The sequence below is a fragment of the Mercenaria mercenaria genome, chromosome 15 (genome assembly GCF_021730395.1).
Source record: "Mercenaria mercenaria strain notata chromosome 15, MADL_Memer_1, whole genome shotgun sequence".
Classification (NCBI taxonomy): domain Eukaryota; kingdom Metazoa; phylum Mollusca; class Bivalvia; order Venerida; family Veneridae; genus Mercenaria; species Mercenaria mercenaria.
The window spans coordinates 51,050,977-51,075,355 of record NC_069375.1 but is presented as its reverse complement, the minus strand read 5'-3'; the positions used below and the strand labels follow the sequence as shown (position 1 = coordinate 51,075,355).

The following is a 24,379-nucleotide window of genomic DNA, read 5'->3' as shown; positions in this document are numbered from 1 at the left end:
TAAAAGGCAGATTTTGAAGCCGCAGCCTCTCCCTATACGAATACATGCTCAGAGAGAGGGTCCGATTTCCCTTTCAGGAACAAAAAGAAGGTCAGTCTTAACATAAGCACTTTTGCACGGTGCGACAACAAGTCTGGCCGCTTTCATAATGAGACTGAAGAGAAAAAGAAAAACTAGTAGGCAAGATGATAGAATGTGTAGAATAGAGGGAAGATTTGATATTGGTGAAGTACTGCTAACTCACATCTTTACATTTTTAAAGTTAACATTCTAATCATATAGATCTACTAAAGGTCGGGTTTCACATTTCCAGTTGTTATTTCCAGATCCTCAAAGCGATTATTTAAGTGTACCGTATTGCGGAAGTAATCGCTGCGGGGAGTTTTATAAATGTTCATTGACATAACGAGGACGGTACCCATGTGCAAACGGGTAGGTATCATTGTTTATTTTCATCCATCGTCATCAAAAACAGCGACAGGATGCATATAATTGAAATTTTATCAACAAAAATAACTTTCAGGTACACGATCCATTCGTTTTGTAGTTGAGTATGCATAGTTTTACCAAGGAGAGTGCCAAATTCAGTTATCTCGACTTCGAACAAAGAAAAATACGTCTCAAAACGTCAAATTACATGAATTTCGTTACATTTCTTCAAATTTTGTAGTCATATCAATATTAGTGAGGACTGATATTTTCACCAGTGCGAATTAATGCATTTCCTCGGAGGATTCTGTCTTTAAAATGTTCAACATGCATTAATATGTGTCATACGTTGGTATTGTTTTTATATACCCTATACAACCTACATGTATATAAATCACACGAGGGCGGTATCGCTCATTCGAGTAATTACCCGAATAACCAGTGTGCTGACAGGTTTTCAAGAAGATTTTTATATACAACAAAAATACGGCAAAAAGTCTTCATTTTCAAAATTGTATGTTACGTTAACAATATATTAAATATACAAATTATTCGGACAATAACGAGGACGGTATCCGCTTGATTGACAGTCGTGATTTCACGGTCGTAAAACTAAGGTTTAACGATCGATAAACCAGGTTTTTCGAACGTAAAACCAGGTTTTTCGATCCTTACCTATATTTTCGAATGAAAACATAGGATAACGCCGTAAACCATAGTTCACGCGTAAACGTAGGTTCACGCTTGTAAGCCCAAGTTCATGGTCGTAAACATAGGTTCACGTTCGAAAACTATGACGTTTCGCTCATTGTTGGCGTACATGAGCGTAACTGACGTTATCGTCGTTTTAAACCGTTTTGACGTTACAGGGATTACTTGGGAAGTTTGAGCTACAGTTTTCATAACTCATGTGACTTGTTTTGTCGTCTTATATTGCAATGTTCGGATACAATTGTAGATTTAGCAATTTTCATGTGTTAAATTTAATTTATATTCAACGTAAGACTTTTGCGTATCAATTTGCAGACAATTATATGTACTTTCAGACTGTGTCGCTGTTTTGTAAACAAATACATATTTCTTTAAATATTTCGGCACGTAACAACTTCGTAATTTTATTCTTACGTTTTCTGTTGGATCTGTCTTTCGCTTCCTGTTTGTTACAGGAATTATTGAACAGCAAATGATTGAAATGACGTCAAATATAGTTGACGTCTTCATATTTGACGAAAAAAAATATTATGAACTTACCATACTTTACGAACGTGAACCTATGTTTACGACCGAATTGTAGTGTAATGGTTAGACGTTTTGTATTTTATTTCGGGTATTTTTTTCAGAAGTTTAAGATTTTAAAAATTATAGAAGATGAAAACTGTACATTGCATTAATTAACAATCAGACAAAACTTGTCAGCTCTGCAGTAGCTTAGGGGTGTAAAACATCCGTTAATATCCAAGTTTAATTACCAGGTACAAATCATAGTTTTGTTCAAGAAACCTAGTTTATCGAACGTAGACCTAGGTCCACGCTCGTATACCCAAGTTCACGGTCGTAAACATAGGTTCACGTCCGTAAACATAGGTTCACGGCCGTAAACCCATGTTCACACTCGAAATTCATAGTTGATTTTATTATCGTAATGTATCGACCGTAAACTAGTTTACTTTTGATAAACTAGGTTTCTCGATTGAACTACGAATTTCGGCCGTTATCCTATGTTTACGGTCGTTATCCTATGTTTACACTCGTGAACCCCAGTTCGCACTCGTAAACCATAGACGTTGCGTACGTTGTTGACGAACATCGGGAATTTGTAAGTTTCTTACACTTCAATATTTCATGAAATTCGTTTTAGAAATACGGTTGTTTACATTCTTATATCACAAGAAAGGCAAAACAACCGCCCTGTTAGTAAATGTGATCGCATTTACGTTTAATAATTAGTAAAAAAATAATTCGACATAGAATCATACAAAAAAAAACACAAAAACGTCATTAAGATGTAACAGAATTTACCAATGCGCATTTACCAATTAACGGTTTGGTAAATAAACTTAAAATTAAACAATAATTCACTGTTCTGACGTCACAATTATTACGTCATAGCGTGAAACGGCGTAGCGGCGCGCTGGAAAAGAAACTGGTTGAAAATGGGCAAGTATTTAATGAATGGCACCAATGATGTACTTTAACTTTTGGTAACGTGTTAGAATCGAAATAATATATCTCATTTAGTGATTTGCATGACCGAAAGATACGAATGCCTAATACATTAGAGGTAAATCAGGTTAAACCATTCACAGTTTAAGACTTTGTGAAATGAGAGATAGTATTGTGCACATTTCGAAACTTTCAGAATTATATACTATGGAAATCGTACAGCCAAAATTTCCCGCTTAAAGTCATAAAGTGTCCTTCTCTCCGCTGAAAGGAATGTACGGTCATTGCATGGGAAAATCATGGGGTTTTAAAGGTGCCCAATTGGATAATCATTACATAAATCAATATGATATGATCTGAAACATTTGTTGCTGTATCATTATTTTGATAACAAGCTAACGAGCAGACGAGAATTTGACCTTTATCAAAACATACTCCATGACATGGAAACCCCAAGCTGAGAGGGGATGGGTCATGGGATCTACAGTCCCGACACTCGTTATACATACCTAACCTGCTGAACTCCATCTGCATTGAATCATTTTATTACATCTAGAAAACAACATACATGTAACATCAGCATGTGGAATTTTCGTAAAATGAACTCAATTTTTACATTTTTTCTTTCAAATGTTTTCAGAACATCTATTAATACTTATGAAATGGAGTTCCCTTTGTTAAAAAGAAAGGAATCAATCTACTTATCTGCCTAATTAATGACAGAGTCTTCTCGTGAACCAAATTAATACAATTAACAGTCACATTCCTCCATTTCGCTAATATTTTCAAGTACCTTTCCACATTCATTGTCGTAATTAGAATCGTTTCATACCTTAAAGGATTTCTTGATTTGAAATTTTATTTTATTTGAAATGTGAATTCAGCTTTATGACCTACTTTTTGATAGTTGAAAAACTTTCTGCAGGAATTGAAATTGTGACTGACAGTAACAACAATGTTTCATTGTTTTACCCCCTCTAGTGGTTTTTGCAGGTTTGTCGAACAAATTCAAGCCTCAAGAAATTTGCTAATGTTAAAAATTGGACCTAAAATAGTGGGAAATGAAAAAAACACTTTTTACAGTTTGGTGGGCCCCATTGATAAAAATCCTGGATCCACCCTATGCTTGTTCTAGGTAACTATTTGTATACTATTTCAAAGTTATTAGAGCTCGTCTGATACTTAAACTTTATAGAAATATCATCTTACCTGTTTTGGCGTCTGCCGTCATGTTGTGAATACATGTGTTGCAAATGGTGATTATGAATCTAAAAAGAGTAAGTTAAAGTATGAACAAAACCTATCTGTGTATATTGTATGCACTTGTAAATAAGTCGCGTAAAAGAGCACTACCTTAATAAGAGGGTGTGTTGTCGTCTGAAAGAGACTGAAGGAGAAAAAGAAGAAGAACTTCAAGAAGACGAGAGAGGATAGAATGTGTAGGAGTAGAGGGTGGGTGTTAGTGAAGGTTTAATACTGGTGAAAAACTGCCTACACGGTCCATTCTCACTTCTTTACATCTTAAAAGTTAACATTCTAATCATATAGATCTACTTAAGGTCGGGTTTCACATGATGTACTCCATCATTTAGTTCTTATAAAATTACCAAGCTCCTCACAGCGGTTACCTTCAATTGCATTTAGTGTACCGTTAGGGGAAGTAATTGCTGCGGGGAGTTTTATAAATGTTCATTGACATAACGAGGACGATATCTATGTGTAAACGGGTAGGTATCTTCGTTTATTTTCATCCATCGTCAGAGGTATCATCAAAAACGGCGACATGGTGCATATAATTGAAATTTTATCAACAAAAATAAATTGCAGGTATATACGTTATGTAGTTGAGTATGTATAGTGCTACCAGGGAGAGTTGCAAATTCAGTTATCTGAACTTTGAACAAAGAAAAATACGTCTCAAAACGTCAAAAAATATGAATTTCGATACATTTCTTCAAATCTATAGTCATATCAATAGTATAGATGACTGATATTTTCACCAGTACGAATTAATGCATTGCTTCGGACGAATCTGTCTATAAAATGTTCATAAATGTGTGTCATACGTTGGCATTGATTTAATTTACCCTAAACAACCTACTTGTATATAAATCACACGAGGACGGTATCGTTCACACGATTAGGTAGCCGAGTACCCAGTGTGATTTGAAAGAGGACAATGTTTCTAACACCATTTGTCCTCCAACTCTGAACCATGGGGAAAAGTTTACAGGGATTTTTGGCAAGTTAGGTTCGCCGATATATAACTGAAATACTATCAAGAAACGACGCTAAACCTTGAACATAAGCACACAAGCAGCGTTCCGTATTTAACAAAACTTAAAAATCTATTTCAGACTATTTATAATTTTTTTGCATTTACACGGCTACTAAACCCTAGCTAGCGCCACCACCAAAAAGTGGTGATAAGGGAAAGAGCTACCGACATTTCCGTGGTTGCAGCTATCACTGGGTTTCAAAATGTAAACAGGTGAGTACAATCTATATTCGTTGATATAAATTATTTCAAAAATCGGAGAATGTAGTGCCGCGTAAGAACAGGTTGACTGTAATTTCGTTAAGATATTAAGTAAATTGTGGTGCTAAGAGCTTTTCTCCTGATTCCGACGTTTAAAAATTTTGACATCTGTATGCATTCCAGCTAAATTTCGATGCATAGACACACTATATGAACATTATCGCGCTTGCAAATGGTCTCAATGCACATACATGATAATCACACAGACATACATTACTATTAATAAAATGTCCTGTAAATGAAATACACCAGCATTTTTAAAAGTGGTGGTGATGGCGCTATAATTTAATGGTGGCGCTGTGGCGGACGGGTAGTGTTAGAACGTCTGAAAACAAATAAGTAGTTTTATTCATAACAGATATGGTATAATTACAGGGATTGTCATTTACCGTCTTTAAGTTATTTTAAAGCATGTGTGAATAATGATTGAACGACTAATCTTTTAATCAAATTATACAACTTTTACATATTCAGGTATCATTTACTGTTTATCCGTTGCAGATCTCGAACGAAAAGGGAAAAGTGGATCTGTCTTGCCAAGCCTTTTTCGCCGAACAGATTAATTAAAATGAACACAATTATCTCACTGAAGGCAAGTTCTACAACCAGAACACATACTCCTCCAAAATACCGTCACTCAAAAACTTTGAAAAAGGGCTTAATTTGTTCACCGATCAAAAAATAGGTCATAAAACTGAATTCACATTCCAAATAAAACAAAATTTTTTGACTTTCAAATCAAGAAATAACGGGTACGGTCAGTTTTCAGCGTTGAAAATTGATCAGTCATCCGTTCAAAAAGAACCCAGGGGGTCAATTTTCAATGGGGTCCATATTTAATGTTTACTCCTGCACCATTTGTTTGAAACGTTTATTGCTTTAGTAATAGCATTAAGCAACATCCTAAAACGGATTGAAACATACGTTACTTTTGATATTAATTACAACAGTACAAATTAGTAATACTCATACGACCAAACAACAAACAGATACGATACTTCTTGATTTCAGGACTTGCCCAATTTATAGCTATGAAGCTCTGTACTACCTGTTCATAATGTCAAGCAAATGCAGATGTATTCATATAAGTTTGGTACTGTTTCAGAGGCATTGAAAGGTTTTTGTTGAAGGATATTGTTATGATATATTTGAACATTTCTATTTCAAACAAAACAGATAAAACGTTCAAACACCACCCAAAGGTTCGTCCACTTTTCCGTTGGAGAATGTATTGATAAGTTTAGAACAGTACCAAGGGACAGGATGTGAAGTGGTTGCACACTTACTTCAAGCGAGCGAAATGGTTGCAAACTTGCAAAATGGCGGCTATTTGCTAAAAATATCGCACGTTCGCTTGCTTTTTCATCAGATAATTGGGTTTCTATGGTGTTTTGAACTCTACGGATATGTACATGCATCACTTCTATGTCTACGTCACACTCGGTTTTGATATTTGAACGAGCTCGTTTCTTGCCGATTTTTTTCAATTATTATGATCAAACTTTTCTGTTCTGGGGCCCTTAAACGTGACAAAACATATGATTGTGAAGAATTTCATAAAAGTTTGGTTTTGCATGTTTCATAAATGATTTATTTTTAAATTCAAACATATCTTGTTAAAGCTCTTTTTTGTGTTGCAAACTTGTATTCAAGCAATTTTAGACGCAAACTTTTACATGGAAAATAGTGTCCAACTCTCGGAACATGTCGATTGTTTTCTATGTACAAAATATGGCCTGATCAGTGTTGTACATTTTGTGCAGCATCACGCGGCCCTCTTTGATGTTGTTTTAAAATAAAAATTTGTTTGATAAAAATCATGTCATTTTTTCATGAAACTTTGGTAGGGAGTTATTGCGCGACTTACAATTGAATGCACTGACTTTATAAGGTTTTTTTGAAGGATAATAATATAAGATTCTTTCACTGGTTGTAAGTGCAGATGGGAATTTCCGGTCTCCAGGTAGGCCCCTAACTGTTTAGGCGGTTACGAGGCTCCAACCGAGTGACCGCGTAAACAAGTTACCCGAGAGCCGATATTCCCATCTGCACCTACAACCAGTTACAGAATCTTTTTCTTGCATACCAACAAAGAAAAGTAAAATATAAATTCAAACAAATGATTTTCTTATAGCACATTTTTCTTATAGTAGCGTATTAACAAAGCGCGGGAACTTTACGTCCGTAAACAGGAAGTAAGTCATGACGTTACAGAAGACGAAAACAACGTAAGAGTTCCGGTTTTGTTTTATCATCTGCAATGAAACGTTATGTTGTTTTCTTAGAATAACGCTTTTTGAATCGAGAAATATGTTATAAGGAACAAAGAGGAACTATCAAGGTATTCAATTTTTATCCCGTTTTACGAAAAACATTATGATTACTACACACATCTTCTGTACATATGTTGTTCGTTATACGTCGAGTCATCTTACACCCCGGGGTGTAGGGATGTAAGATGAAGTTTTCCAGCACCGGTGAAATCACCTGGTATGCAAGAAACTATAAAACGATCTCGTTTAATTTTAAGGTATTTCCATATTTTATTTTGAAGACGCATGATGCCTAGATGCAAAAGGTCCTTAAATTTAGCAAACGAAATGTAAGAAAGTGCAATAAACGGCGCATGAAGAGGTGCTGGACATGTATATTTTTGGTATGCACTATTTCCACTCCAAGATTCCTGAAGTGCAGATTTTCGTGTTCTTACATGACTTTCTCGCTATTTTTTTTTACAAATAAGGCTACACCAAATTAATTTCTTGGTGATTGGATTTTTTACCAAAAAATTTAGGAGTGGGCGAGCGAAATAAAAATAAAAATATTCTTATTTGAGTTTCACGTATTTTTGGAGCGGGCGAGGAGCGATGAATCAACAAGTACTGCCAAATATATCAAAAAGGCTTGTAAATACATATTATTATAAAAAGAACCAAAGATCCTTAGATATTGAAGGTTTAACGACAAACTGTCCAAAAAAATACATGGCAGCCACTCAACACCTGACTCCAATATTTTTTATGTTTACCAGTACGTGCTAATTGTAATATTTATGATTATTATTTGAGAGATGTAAACAAGCTGAAGGGATAACAGGCAGATACAAGAAAATCCGGCAATTTAACCTTCTAGTGTATAGGACTAATGTGTTCGTTAAGTTGTATCCTAGGCCTTGCCACATAAACAAAGGGTTTCTCCCTGGATTCTATGTCATTACATAAGAATAAGAAAACTTTTACTCTCATGTAAGTGTATATCAGAAATCATTATATATATGGAGAACAAACAACACTGCAATCACCTCACCCGTAAATGTACCCATAATCTATACATGTGTCTGTTAACTTTCAGTGCAGTTTCGCCAGATGCCAGGAAATCCATCATACAATTTACTTGTAAATTCAATGACTAGACTTGAACCCTAAATACACTCTAATGCGTGTATTTTTACAAATGCCAGGTGTATTACACAAACACATGAATGTAGTATCACTTCCCTTACTATAGTTGTCCTAATGATGCATAAACAGACCACGCAAATAGACTTGTTCAATTTTTACCGCATGTTTTTAACCATTGTTGCTCTCAAGGTAAGGTCTGTTTAGTTTATCACTACCAAATGCAACTGACTTTGGGCTGAAATAGTTTAATACTCTGTATGACGGAACAGGACGATTTGATGTCAGATGATGATGGATTGCAGTAACTTACTGTCGCGTTTCATTCTTGAACAAGCCCCTGATGAACAAAGCCATGCATGCATCTGACAAATTGTCCTCCCAATAATCTCTGGCATGTTTCTTCAGAATACCTCATTTCAGAAATTGTTTTGCAATTGTACCACTATAAGTTATCTTTGAACAATTTTAATGAAATATTTGATATTCTCCATCCCGTACCAAAGTGTCAAAAGTGAAGTCGCCTCATCAATGTCACAGGTCGATTTATTAGACTATACTAATAAATAATAAACGCTATTAATCTGGTTCATTCTTGTAGTTTTATATGATCCGACCATTTTGACCCTTTATACTGTCCGGAGTATGTAGTATAGATAGTTGTAGTACGATAAGGAACGTTACTTCGTGGTTCGTTGTATACTTAACCATAGCTTTGTAACCTTTGCACTCCTATCACTATTCTATTGTTATTCTAATTATTTTACTGTACTGACCAATCGATGCATCGATATCAACCATGACCATGTTTATGATTGATGTCTGTGCATCTATCGTTCAGCGCAGCTATTATTTACCTATTAAAATATATTATTAACATATGTTTTACAGATCCTGTTGTTTCTCTACCTTGCGGTGAGAACCTACGACCCACTTATGATAAAAGCCATAGTATACATGTACATGTACATCACTACCGCGATAATATGTACTATGGCATAGGCCGATACACAAAAAAAAGCCACATCGGTGACACTGGCGTGGGACACAAGGATGCGTATGCAATCCCCAAGATTGACGACACCCTCCATCTTCTTTCTGGTGCAAAATACTTCAGCAAACTTTACTTGAAGGCCGGATACTGGCAGGTGGAAATGAATGAAAAGGACAAGGAGAAGACAGCCTTCCAGGTCGGTAATTTGGGCTTCTTTGAGTGTAATAGAATGCCATTTGGCCTTTGTAACGCCCCAGCAACTTTTCAGCGGTTGATGGAGCGTTGCATGGGCGAAATAAACCTCAAAGAATGCCTAATTTACCTTGACGACATCATTATCTTCTCCGAGACCTTCGAGCAACACCTTGAACGTCTGGAGTCGGTCTTTGAGTGTCTCAAGAATCATCACTTGAAACTGAAGCCATCTAAGTGCGAATTCTTGAAGAATGAAACCACTTATTTGGGACATGTTGTTTCAAAGGATGGCATAAAGACCGATCCGGCGAAAATTGAAACTGTCAGGAACTGGCCTATTCCCAGAAATGTTATCGAAGTTAGACGATTTCTGGGATTTGCAGGCTATTACCGGAAGTTCGTTCCAAAATTTGCCAGTATTGTCCGACCCTTAAACGATTTACTTGTTGGTATGACTAAGGACAAGAAGTCGAGCAAGATACCGTTTGTCTGGGGTGACAGCCAACAGAAAGCATTTTCAACTGTAATTGAAAAGCTTACTTCAGCACCAGTTTTGGCTTATGCTAACTGCACCAAGTCCTTCAAGTTACATACAGACGCCTCGCAAAGCGGACTTGGTGCTGTCCTTTATCAGGAACAACAAGGCATAGACCGTGTTATAGCATACGCAAGTAGAAGTCTCAAGCCCTCTGAACGAAATTATCATGCAAGTAAGCTGGAATTTCTCGCGCTGAAATGGGCCATAACTGAGAAATTCCACGATTATTTGTATGGAGCGAAGTTCGAGGTGCTGACAGACAATAATCCATTGACGTACAATAAACCACGGCCAAACTGGATGCCTGTGGACATCGTTGGGAAGCAGCCCTTGCCAACTACGATTTCACAATCGGCTATCGTAGCGGAAAAACTAATGTTGACGCGGACGCCCTTTCCCGTCAACATAATACTTCTGAGTTTCAGAATCTAGATGGTGATGTGGTCAAAGCGATACTGTCTATGCATGCTGTACACTCACCATATCAGAGTGGTTTTCCGTCATCACCTAGTGACAATGGTGGCTCTAACGTTACAATACCCGACTCTGTTCTAGCAGCATATGCATTAAAATCAGAAGACTTGGATCAGAGGACAGAGTACGGATAACGTCATCTCCAAGGTTCGAGAGCTGGTAAAGACCGGAGTCCGGCCAACGTCAAAGCAGGGTTTAGCCTCATTACCAACGGAGGTCAAAAAGTATCTGCGTGGTTGGAAACAACTTGAGATCGTAGACAGAGTTTTAATCCACCATTCTACTATAAATGGTGAACGGATCCAGCAAGTCGTAATTCCAGAAGAAACGAGAGACACAATCTTTAAAGCTCTTCACCAAGACATGGGGCACCAAGGTAGGGATCGTGCGACCTCGTTGCTCAAAGAACGCTTCTACTGGCCGGGTATGGACGCTGACATAGCTGGACTGGTTAGTCGTTGTGACAGGTGCATTCGCCGTAAAACCTCACTTGGATTCGCTGCTGGATTGATCAATATAGAGTCTTCCGCACCAATGGAGCTCGTGTGTATTGACTACCTGTCTCTAGAAGCTTCCAAAGGTGGTTTCGAGAATGTACTTGTCATAACGGACCACTTTACCCGCTATGCTCAGGCCATACCAACCAAAAATCAAGCGGCTCGTACTACAGCAAGAGTACTCTTTGACAACTACTTCGGTCACTACGGGTTCCCGGAAAAGTTACACAGTGACAGAGGTCAAAATTTCCTTTCCCGTATTATACAGAGATTATGTCGAATTGCCGGGATCAAGCGCACAAGGACGACCCCTTACCACCCGCAATGCAACGGACAAACCGAACGTTTCAACTCGGCACTCTTGAAAACGACAAGAAAAACAACTGGAAGGCTGCGGTTCCGGCATTGGTGCACGCATACAATGCAAACCGCCATGAAAGCACAGGCTACTCTCCTTATCATCTCATGTTCGGCCGCCACCCTAGGCTTGCAATCAACGCCTTTTTAGGTCTCAATCGCCAACATATAGGTGGTTCCTCACCATCCGACTACATGCGACAATTGGAGGAAAACCTCAGTTACGCTTACAAGAAAGCTAACGAAAATGCGCTTCGAAGTGGGTAACGGGCGAAACACTATTACGACCGCAAAGTCCGGGAAGCGAAGCTGATACCGGGAGACAGAGTCTTAGTGCGCAACGTGGGCCTTAAAGGGAAGCACAAATTGGCTGATGTCTGGGAAGAAAATGTTTATGTCGTTGAACGACAACCCAGTGATAACCTACCAGTTTTTGTCGTCAGACGAGAAGACGGTGAAGGCAGGACCAAAACCCTTCACAGAAATCTATTGTTGCCATTTATGTCCTTACCGATACCAGACAGAACTACTGTTCCCTATTCAGCATCTGCCAAAGATCGACATGAATGTTCGTCAAGTACACAAAATGATGTGTCATTCTCTTCTAGGAGTTCATCAGACACTCCGGACACTTCGGAAACAGAACGCTCTATGACCTACCGCCCTCCTCATCGCCGCCGTGTAGGGGACTTCTGCCTCGGAGGCAACGTAAACCGCCATCTTGGATGACAGCCGGCGAGTTCATAGTTGGCCAACACACGTTCACCACGGGTATGAAACGTTGCCTGCGGCAAAAAATGTGCGCAGGCATTGCGCAGGATGTTTACAAAAATAACGAGCAAGGAGAGTAAAATTGAATGTTTTTGGTCTTTTTATAGTAAAACTTTTTAGAAATCGGGGAATGCAGCGGGATGTAGTTGTGTCTTGCCGACAAATCCATGCCCAGTTTTTGAAGAAATATGTAATATTGTTATTTTGCGCGTGTTTTTAATTACAAAATTACAAAAGCAGTGAATATTCCGAGTCATTTCACCTCCTGCTGAAAAAGGAAAGATATATTTCTGTAGTATATCATATAAAGACATGATATCTGATCGATTGAGATAAAATACATGCCTAGGAAAAGACATATCCCCTCGTTCTGCCGACTTTTCAGTCCAGTGCGCAGGCATCTCGATGGTGCCGCAGACATCGTGAGAGGCGCAGTCATCTTGAATACTATTGTAGTCAGTAGTACGTGTAACATGTATTGAAGTACAAAAATATCAATAACAATATTGTTCCTCCAGTTATTGTAGTAGACCTTTATAACGGACACGGACAATGTAATCGTACTATGTACTATGGTCAAAGTCTGGGGAATTTCTCAAAACACAAAAATTAAAATACGTAATCTAAGGGATTCGTTTCATTTGTATGATATTAATTTAAAAAGTTTTCGCACAACATATCTTTTTAATTCTTGGTAGTGTTATTCTCTGCTGCGAATAAATCTTGTTTCTAAGGAGAACACAGATGAACGCTTTAAATCTACGTATACATCTGATGAAAAAATACCTTGTTCAGTTTAATAAAACGTCACATACCTGCAATTTTATTTACAGTCTGCCATTTAATAAAATACTTTTTTTTTTTAATTTTGTAAATTTATGAGAATTATTTTGCCAGTCTTTCAGCAAGCAACGCAGTTAAATTTCGTCGTAGTGGCAGAAAATACATTCTAAATTAAATTCATTGGACGGTAGCTGTTTCGCCTGTTTCTTTGTATCTATAGGTAAAATAATTCTGACCTCAACTCAAAGAGCCCATAGCTAGGTCTCTTCACTTAAATAAGTATAGTAAATGGCAGATCATTATCTGTTAATTTAGTTATAGCGACTTTGACCCAAACAGCTGTAATGCAATCGCAAACTGGTTTTTTATAACCATGTTATTTCTCAAGTTTGGTGATAATATGTCATTCCAAACTTTAGTTATTGACCGAAAACCTTTGATTCTATTTTCAGTAACAAAAGTTAAAATAACCCTATAATATGGAAATGGGAGTGGTGGTCTAGTGGATAAGGTGTCGGCCGCTCAATCCAGGGGTCGTGGGTTCGAGCTTTACTGTGGTCATGACCATGACTTCTCATATGACACCAGTACTAGTTTTTCCAGGGAGCGGACTCGAGAGTGGTTCCAATAAGCTTGAATCTTTCATCACAATCGAGCTAAAACAAATTAGTATAAACTATATATCATGATAGCTACCTATAAACAAAGTATTGTCGTAACATCTCATTGTTATTTACAGTAATTGAGCTCAATCAATTTAAGCGAATAAGGATGGCTCTATTGTACTCAAACCGACCTCGGTGTCGGTGTTGCTCTTTGCTCTCGGGTCAAAGTTGGCCACCTTCTAAATTTCTCTATTAATTGCCGCTATAATCATTAAACCTCATATTTTGTAAAAGTGTTGGTTAAATGTTTAGGTGAACCTTCTCAATGCCTTCTTAACTACAGTCCCTATAATAAAAAAGAATCATTTCTTAAGGATTGATCTTGATAAAGAGTAAATATCTCATATGCTCCAATTCTTTATGCCTGTACTAGCGGCAATGGCTGCATCTCGTATCTCAAAAGTGCAAATAGGCAAATAAGAACAAACAGTAAGCCATATTATTTATTTCTTAAATATTAAAGTAAGCTTCTCAAATAGGTACTATTTCTGTGAAATACTACTGTTGTAAAAACCGGAGCGGAATATATTGCAAAACTTAACTTCAGTTTTAAACACGCTCTGTATCACTACTCTCGTAAGTACTATATAGTAAATCAGTAAACCTCTGAAAATCGATCTTCTTAAATGTAATTTACGGTCATTTATGATTAGAACTATATTGCACGTTTAACTGAATAAGATTTCGAATTGTTAAAGAGAGTAGTCTTTTTTACTACTCAAAACCTTCTCGGAATTATCATTAGCTCTTTCCCACTAACTTACTAGCCATTTAAAGTATGTAGATCCAGTGTTTACAGGCGGTGTTATTGCTGATATTGTTTCTAAGTATCCATTTTCCTCAATCCGACTGACTCTTACATCTCCTGACCACCAAAACATGAGACAACAAATGAATATTTTCGAATATTTTAGTATTCTCCAAAACATACCCAGACCCTTAAACTTCCCTATTACATTCCTACACCAACCGTGAGTTATTTTTTGTAAATTCTATTCATATTCATTTCCTTTTCAATAATTCCTTGTGTATCTTTTAATCATTTAGAACACCCCACCTTTTTCCCAACGTTAAAGATCAGTACTTTTTGTAAGTATATACAGCATGCAACTTTGCATAGTTAAACTTTACCTATGCACAATTTAAAAGAAAATGCGCTATAATAATAATACATATTCTCAATACACACTAAGTACAACAAGTTACCATGACTACTAAAACATGTTTGAGAAAACCCCCAAAATTTGACCGAAGTACAGAGTACGTTTACATTTGCATTTCCATGTCCGCGTCCGTGATAAAGGTCTAGTAGCAAGACAAATCTGTTCAATCCGAACGTTGTAATATAAATAGCTATTTTAAGAAGTTTGCAGTATTTCTTCTCGCTGTTTTTTGGAATTGGGCCAGGGAAAATTACGTCATTTTTTATCGATCTGGGATTCATTTTCTCACGTAAAATAGCAATATTCAATCATCCCATTTGTAACAATTATTGATGCTTAGAAGGTCGAAATGACACGTACTTCTGACTACAATAGTATTCAAGATGACCGCGCCTCTCACGATGTCTGCGGCACCATCGAGATGCCTGCGGCACTGGACTGAAAAGTCGGCAGAACGAGGGGATATGCCTTTTCCTAGGCATGTATTTTATCTCAATCGATCAGATATCATGTCTTTATATGATATACTACAGAAATACAATCATTCCTTTTCAGCAGGAGGTGAAATGACTCGGAATATTCACTGCTTTTGTAATTTTCACGTTACTGTATCCGATGAAAAACACGCGCAAAATAACAATATTACATATTTCTTCACAAACTGGGCATGGGTTTGTCGGCAAGACACAACTACATCCCGCTGCATTCCCCGATTTCTAAAAAGTTTTTACTGTAAAAAGACAATATCCAAAAACATTCAATTTTACTCACCTTGCTCGTTATTTTTGTAAATATCCTGCGCAATGCCTGCGCCGTCGGAGGCGCGATGCCTTCATTTCAGTGCGGCACATTTTGTGCCGCAGGCAACGTTTCATACCCGTGTTCACTGTACCAAGAGAATCTGTTGTGTTCTTATAGACTGTTACCATGTCCAATTAATTTAAGGACAAGTGATATTCCATATCACATATTGTATACCTTGTATGAATGATACCCTTTCAATATATATTGTTCGCATGCATGCTGCCAGACGATTGTTTTACCATGTTACGAATGCAATTCAAGTTTAATCATTGGATTCCGGAAAGAAGGAGTCAAAGTGATATTCGTGATTTCATTTATATGCACTAATTTAAGATTTTTCATTTCAGATTATTTGTACGTTTGTCTTTATGCCTGTTTGCTTGTTTGTCCATTCGTCTGTCAGTACATTCTGTCTATGTGTCTGTCTGTTTGTCCGTCCGTCTGCCTATCTGCCTGTTTGTTTGTTTGTTTTTGTTTGTCTGTCTGTCTGTCTGTCTATTTGTTTGTTTGTCCGTCCGTTTGTTTGTTTGTCCTCCTCTCTGCACGTATGTCTATTTAACTGTTAATCTCGTAACCTTATGTATGTGATTTTTTTATGATATAGTGTTATTGCATATATTCAGTTGATATTGTATTTTACAGGTGTTGTATATGGACAATATAAAGTTATGAATTCATCTTTAACTTTATTTTCTGATTATTTCTATTTCAGATTAAAGGCATTTGTGGTGATTAGGTATTACCATAAATTATCGTGTGCGTTTCTCCGCGAGTTTTCTACGTATGTTTAAAGATAGCAATGTCGGGGACGACATTTCTCGGAGGGAGGAAATGTGTCACAGGTCGATTTATTAGACTGTTCTAATACACAATTTACATAATATCTTAACGAAATTACAGTCAACCCATAGTAAAAATGTTCTTACGAGGTACTACATTCTCACATCAATTTTAACGAAAGTATGACAAGGTATAATTTTTTTATTTCAGAACATTAAAGGGCCGCGTGATGCTGCACAAGATGTACAACCCCAATCAAAACAAATCATGTAACGCATGTAACACAATCGACGTGTTCTGAGAGTTGGACACTATTTTCCAAGTAAAAATTTGCGTCCGAAATTGCTTGAAGTACAAGTTTGCAAAAAAGAGTCAAATTTAAATCCTACATCAAACCATACCGGGACATTTAGCAAGTAAAAAGACGTCACTGGTTTACCGAAAATAGACCTAGAACAAAAATTACAAGGATTACAAACTAAAAGAACAGATTCATACAGTTACATCGTACAAAGGTACAACCGCATTTATAGAAACCCGTGGAGTTAGAAATAGATATCGCAGCTAAAATAGACAACAACCAATTCTGGCGGCTTATAGCCGCGCAACCATTCAAAAGTATTTGAAATGGATTTCAAGGGACGAATTTGCAACATTGGATATTAACGTTGGCTGGAGGTCATATTTCTAAGAACGAGCATGACACTTTCGATGACGAACACTTAATGGAATGTGAAACTGAGTTGAGTCGGTTAAAATCGATGCTGTCATGTAAAAAGTAAAAAAAGTAAACAATGCATATTACTAAAGAAATGGTTGATAAGACTTCTGAAACTTTATAAAAACGGTAAAGCATGTGGCTATGATAAAATAAATTTATGAATACATTTTACGTGGCGGAAACGCTTTATTAGCGTTAATTACAACACTTTACAAGAAAATAACCGAATTTCATACACACCGACATATATGAAAAAGGGATTATTTCAACATTATATAAGGGCTCTCCGGAAAAGAAATCGGATGCAGACTCATATCGCGCAATAAGCTTATGTTCAGTGATCCTGGAATTGTATGAAAAGTACTGACTGACATTATGCAAACAGACAATACGTTGTTTGTGAACAGTCTGCAAAGTTTAGCTGTACCTCATTTTTGTTACGTGAGAGTAAAAATCACGCACGTGATTTTGATGTTAAAATTAACTGCATTTTTCAGTTGCGTACGTTCATATTGACAACCTTCTGCTCTATATCATCGACAGTCGAACACCATTTGACAATTTACAAAATTCAATGACGTGCATGGATATCACTCCCATACGTATGCCGATGATATGGTACTAATATCTTCGGGACTAGATAATCCCGAATTGATTACGGATGTTATGATAACTCGAAGAAATATAATGCTAGAAAAGGTAATGAGACACATGCCTCCTTTCAAAACACTTAAATGGAGCTTAGGTCCTGATCAAGTCAATGAGACGGAAATTTACTCTCATTTAGGGGTAGTGTGCAACAAAGATATGAGTATCACTGATAAAAATGACAAATTACATGGAAATGGTCTTATACGAGACTGTTGTGATACCTAAAGCGCTTTATGGCTGTGAACTTTTAATGATCTATCAACAACACCTAGAAAGACCGTGCTAGTGCATGAGATATATGCAAAATCTTCCACACTCTGCTTGAATTGACGTCGCACTCTGATTCAGCTCCATTTAACTCTTTGGTCAGTTACGTCATCTAGATAAAAGAGTAAAACAAATGTTTCTTAACAGACTATATATATTTTTAAAAAGCCTGGGTAAAAAAATACCGGGTTTATACCAGATATATACCAAATTCTGGGTAAATACTTTAAACATTTGTAATGAAGAATTTCTGGTATTTGAATCTTGGAAAACGACAGTGAAAGATATAGTACACAAATTAGCAGACACGGAATTTGAAGCATCAAGTGACAGAAGCTTGCACGAATTTTTCAGTAAACACTGTGAAATAAAACCATGTGGGTGATGGCACTTTAGTCAGACATACTTGATGGGTAAAGATACTATTTTATAAATAGTTAATTAATATTAGACACTTCTTACCGGTCAAACACATGCTTTTAGTCTATGCATCAATTGGTGTCTGCAAGAAAACAGCATCCAGTCTGTTCATACATAATGTTGGACAACTTGAAAAGAAGTATCAAGTTACAGTCTTTGACCTTGTAGTCTGGCACATTGCGTAATTAATATAGATCATTAGGAAAAAGAATTTTGATTGGATAGGAGAGTTAGGCATGCATGTTAGGAAGGCCGGATTAAGGTTTTGGTGGTAAGTTTGTAAGATTTTGTCAGGTGCTATAAATGTAAGTAGACGGTCACACTGCTAGAGGACATTCCATATTTAGAAGATAGAGACGCGTGTCTGTCCCACAAAACTTTGGGGGATAGGCAAAAAGGGGAAAACGAAAAAGCAGAAATAATTGGCAAGGCGTATCAGTTAGGTAAAGTTGGGAAAATTTTCTGTAGCCGCTATGGTTGACAGTGGAGCATCCTTATCATGCATTACCTCTGGTATGTTTAAAAGAACTGGACTATATAAAGAGCCATCAGAAGTAAGACACGCTCAAACTGTCGATGGTACAAATTAGACCTTTTCGGCGTAAATGGAAATGTACACGACTACGCACATTCCGTATTCAGATCAATTTCTAGGGGTTTTCTCAAAACACTGTACACATTTTGAATAGCCATAATTTTAACGAATAATTCAGCCAGATTTACATACAAAATCAAAACAGGAACGTACGTAATAAAAAGTCTGGCCAATAGAAAATAAGTCGGGCAGATTTTGCTCAGACTCGTTACGTACATGTACATAGAAAATTTGGTGCGAAACATCCATTTACATAAATTTGCCAATCAAATTGCGAGCAACATTTTTTTTGCACCTTTGCCAACCCAAATTTTAGTTCTTTTGTAAACAGAATCGTATACAAATAAACATTAGTTAACATGTATATATGGATAAAAGACATATGTGAAATAAGAATAAGAATATTCACACAATAAGAAGTGAAGCCGGTTAGGGACAAAAGTAAATTTTGACATGCCATTTTTAAAATGTAATTTTAATGGGCAACTTAATTACTGCATGAGAAGCGATAAAATATATGTGGATATCCTTGCTGGTATATGGAACAGAAAATAATACTAATATATATTAAGTTTAATGTTGCTATTTACTTTTCTGGACAGCCTCGTCCCTGATTTTCAAATGGTCATCGCTTTGATAGTTTGATGTCCCCCAAGTTTCCAATGAAATATGGTTTTGATTCCAAATTTGTGTAAACATTTCACACTAAGGAGCGAAAATTTCAAGAAGCAAAATATATTCTATCAAAAGTGTGGAACTAGTATATTTGTTTAGAACATTTCAACATTCAAAATGGCGATATGCAAGGCCATTTCTTAGGGTAGTCAAACTCAGTAGTGCCATGACTATGAGATATTAACCGATGATAAGTTTTTCGTTGTTGTCTTGAGACCACTTTGGTCCGAAGTACATAATATATATCCGTAGTCGTACACATGTGTACATTTACGCCAAAAAGGTCTAGTATGAATTATCAGTCCCTTGACCATTAGTGGCTGACCCAAACATTTTATGTGTTTCAAAAATTAAATACGCCTGTCATATTAGGTCGTGACTTTTTAAAAGATCAGAAAGCGTGGGTTGATTTTGGGAATGATTTACTGGAAATTCAAGGGGGTTTTTATCCCTTAACAAGTCTAGCTTGGCCAGATTAGTAAACAAAATAAGTGTTCCACCTCGATCTGTCAACAGTGGAAAAAGTTAAAGTTATAAAGGGCAGAACAATGAGGGCTTGTCAAGAACATTGTCAGGTTATTGGGGCGCTAAACCTATTGCAAAGGTAAAACAACAGTGCAACTTGTATGCAAATCATGAATTAAAGTTATAAAGGGCAGAACAATGAGGGCTTGTCAAGAACATTGTCAGGTTATTGGGGCGCTAAACCTATTGCAAAGGTAAAACAACAGTGCAACTTGTATGCAAATCATGAATCCGACAGATGAGTGGGTACAATTAAATCAGAATGAGCCCGTAGCTGGGATAGACAGAATTGATAGTAGCTGTATTGTGAGGGAGGTAGATTCTAAGTCTGAGAGCTCTAGTGGGGAAGAATGCCTTAAGTCGGGAATTGTTTTGCGCGTTTACCACCCGTGCATATAGAGTTACGCCGGAACAGAGACGTGAAATTGAACGTCAGACTGAAGATATTTTCTGGCCCTTTTCACGGAGTCCTTTCAATAAACGTGCTATAAACGGTGCTATGTTCCACTTAAGCCGGTGCTTTGGGGCGTGAAAGGTTGCCTCTTATGAACAGACTCAATGAAACCGAGTCTGCTATTATTCTGTTTGATCTAGTTCATTATGACAGAGTCCAGTTGTCCTCGTGGCCCAAAAGCAAACAGGAGAATTTAGATTTGCTGTTGACGAGGTGTAAATAAAGTTACACGTCCTGACAACTTTCCTATCACATAAAGGTGGGGTATATTGTTTTGCAGATGTCGGTCGGTCGGTCGGCATCGGTCCGTAGACTAACTGGTTTCCGGATGATAACTCAAGAATGCTTTGGCCTAGGATCATGAAAACTGATAGGGAGTTTGGTCATGCAGATGACCCCTATTGATTCTGAGGTATTCTGAGGTCAGTAGGTCATAGGTCAAGGTCACAGTGGACCTAGGATCATGAAAGTCGATAAGGGAGGATGGTCACGGCCAGCTGATGACCCGGAACAATTACACAGTTTCCGGACTATAACTTGATAATGCTTGGGCCTAGGTCGGTCGGTCGGTATGTCGGTCGGTCCGTAGACCAATTGGTTTCCGGATGATAACTCAAGAATGCTTGGGCCTAGGATCATAAAAATTGATAGGGTGTTAAGTCATGACCGGCAGATGACCCCTATTTATTTTAAGGTCAGTTGCTCAAAGGTCAAGGTCACAGTGACCCGGAACAGTTAAACAGTTTCCGGATGATAACGCAAGAATGCTTGGGCCTAGGATCATGAAAATTAACAGATGACCCCTATTGATTTTGAGGTCAGTTGCTCAAAGGTCAAGGTCACAGTGACCCGGAACAGTTAAACAGTTTCCGGATGATAACTCAAAAACGCTTGGGTCTAGGATCATGAAAGTTGATAGAGAAGTTGGTCGATTTTCATGTTAGTTGCAAAGTTCAAGGTCACAGTGACCCGGAACAGTTAAACGGTTTCCGGAGGATAACTCAAGAACGTTTCGGCCTAGGAGCATGAAAACTGATGGGAGGTTGGCCATGATCAGCAGATGACCCCTATTGATTTTGAGGTCAGTAGGTCATAGGTCAAGGTCACAGTGCATCAAGGGGGGCATTTCGTGTTCTACGAGCACTTGTTAGGATGTTGTTGATTCATAAGGACCGTCAAAATCTCGACTGTATTCTGTGTTAGACATGGCACAAGGGTTCTTTCAGATTTCTCTAGATCCAGAAATGAAAGATAGAACAGGATTTGTTACGCATCAGGGTGTCTTGGAATTTAACAGGTTAACCCTTTGGATTGATGAACAGGAGTTCAGCTTTCAGTATTGGGCATGAATGAGGTCTTACGCGGTATAAATTACAAGTATGCCTTAATGTACATAGATGACAGTTTAATTTTCTCAAAGAATTTTGAGGAACATTTAGGCCACTTTTCTGCTGTGTTTGATAGGTTTCGTAAGGCTAGTTTACGAATGAAGCCAAGTAAGTGTACTTTTGCAGCTGAGGAGGTTATAAATTCTTGGGGCACATTTTTAATTCACAAGGGTTTAAGCGTAGACCCGGAAAAAGTGTCTGCAGTCACAGACTATCACACGTATTTAGCTAATAGAAAATTCACTGTAGTTACTTATCACATAGCTTTTTAAAAGGATATCAGTACGAAGTTGTGTATAAAGCAGGTAAACTTCATTCTAATGCTGATTCACTATCAAGAAGGGAGTATAATAATGATTTGACCGCCTCTTCTGATAACAATGATACAGATGATTTGCTCATAGATCCTCAGATATGTTTGTTCTTACTCAACCGTTCATCAGTTGTAATAGAATACTCATTTGAATACACAGAGACCGATATTCCTGTAGTGAACTCGTTATCAACTAGGTGTTAAAATGATAATGTTAGCATGGAACTAAGCCCTAAATTATTCGACTCAAAGATAAGGCCAATATATATGCATCAGAAATATGGATAAGATAAGATAAGATAAGATATGTTTATTATAGTCTTACTCTGCATGAATACAAATATTCGATATTTTACTCAAAATGTTTCATTTCAAAGAAGTGGCGCTGATTATTAGACTAAACAGTTTTTTCTGACGCATAGCACAAGACATCAGACAATCTTGATCATCAAACTTTAATTTTACACCCCATTCTCTCTATTTAAAGATAAATAATTACTATTTTATCCACCGAATCCTTGGCTCGTCATTCAGACATCAGAAGAACTCTGTAACGTTTTCCAGGAACTCCGTAATTATCAGAAGAAAACATGACAGGTTATCAGAAGAACTCCATCCTTCGTGTAACACTTCCTTTCCCGTGAATATTCTATCACTAAAACTTTTAAAAGGATTTTATCAGGGATGTGCCTAATTATTTTCAAAAATAATTAATTAATTCCAATTACAGTGAGAAAATGGCTAATTAAATTAAATTAAATTACAAGCCAATTTCAAAAAGTAATTAATTAATTACAATTATTTTGCCAAAAGTAATTGATTATAATTAATTTTTCCGGTTCCGGTGTAAACAAGACGTATTGTAACTTCAGTGATAAAAATGGAATAAAAACAGAGTTTAAAGGAATTATTTTTGGATAAAAGTTAACGTAGAGACAGCTAAGTGTGTATTTTTCTCAATATTGAGAGATCGTTGAAAAGAAAAGAAATATTTGATACTTTGGAACTTTCCTTTGTTTCGTACAAACATTGAAAAAACTTGACAAGTGTTCACCTTTCATGACTCTCAACTCGTCACGCTTGATTAGTAGAACTCGAACTTGATAGCAGCATACAATGCGGTCAGCAAACCTCAACATATCGGGTAGATGACGTTGTCATAGATCGTTTAGATCTCGAATTGAGAGACTTGCCAAAAGACACATATATTCAGACCCTCCTGCAACTTGCAAACTCTTCGGAGGAAGTCTTATCCCAGTATAGAGACGTTCTTTCTACGAGGGCCAAGGAACAAGAGCACGGACCTTCTGGTATTCTACGGAGCCGTAGAAAGCCTGTAACAAAAAAGACTGTTTTGACATTCAGCAGTTCATTAATTATAATATTCCTGATATTCATAGGTTATATCGTACAGTACAACCCACACCCTCGCAAAATATTCTGCGCACGTCTGTGATAGAGTCCGATGATAGTTCTTTACTGAGAGAAAATATGGCAAAAAATGCAAGCAGATCTACTGTCACTGAGAGCTACAGTAACACAAAATCAAGATAAATTACAGTGTTTGCAAAAACTTAAGCTCAGAAGTTGAAAATATCAAATCCGATTTGCAACAGTGCTCAAAAGCTATATCTTCAAATATTCGCTCTATTAAAGATGATGATGGGAAGTTAAAGCTTAGTTCCTGTCTAAATGAAATATCTAGAGTGGTTTCAAAACTAGAGAATTCGAGAATAAACATAGCCGAAGATCTGTCTGTTCTACATCAGTCCGTTAGAGATAACTCTGCGAATATTGAAAGAATAAATGACTTTGATGTT

At 37.1% G+C, this 24,379-nt stretch overlaps 1 protein-coding gene across 1 annotated transcript; it reads left to right on the top strand.

The window, feature by feature from the left end:
* The first annotated feature begins 9,515 nt into the window (after positions 1 to 9,515).
* LOC128548783 (uncharacterized) lies at positions 9,516 to 24,113 on the top strand. Its single transcript, XM_053524239.1, has 5 exons — positions 9,516 to 10,616; positions 10,833 to 11,405; positions 12,193 to 12,355; positions 16,413 to 16,506; positions 23,960 to 24,113. Exons 1-5 carry the CDS (start codon positions 9,516 to 9,518, stop codon positions 24,111 to 24,113), a joined length of 2,085 nt encoding a protein of 694 aa, XP_053380214.1.
* The last annotated feature ends 266 nt before the right edge of the window (positions 24,114 to 24,379 follow it).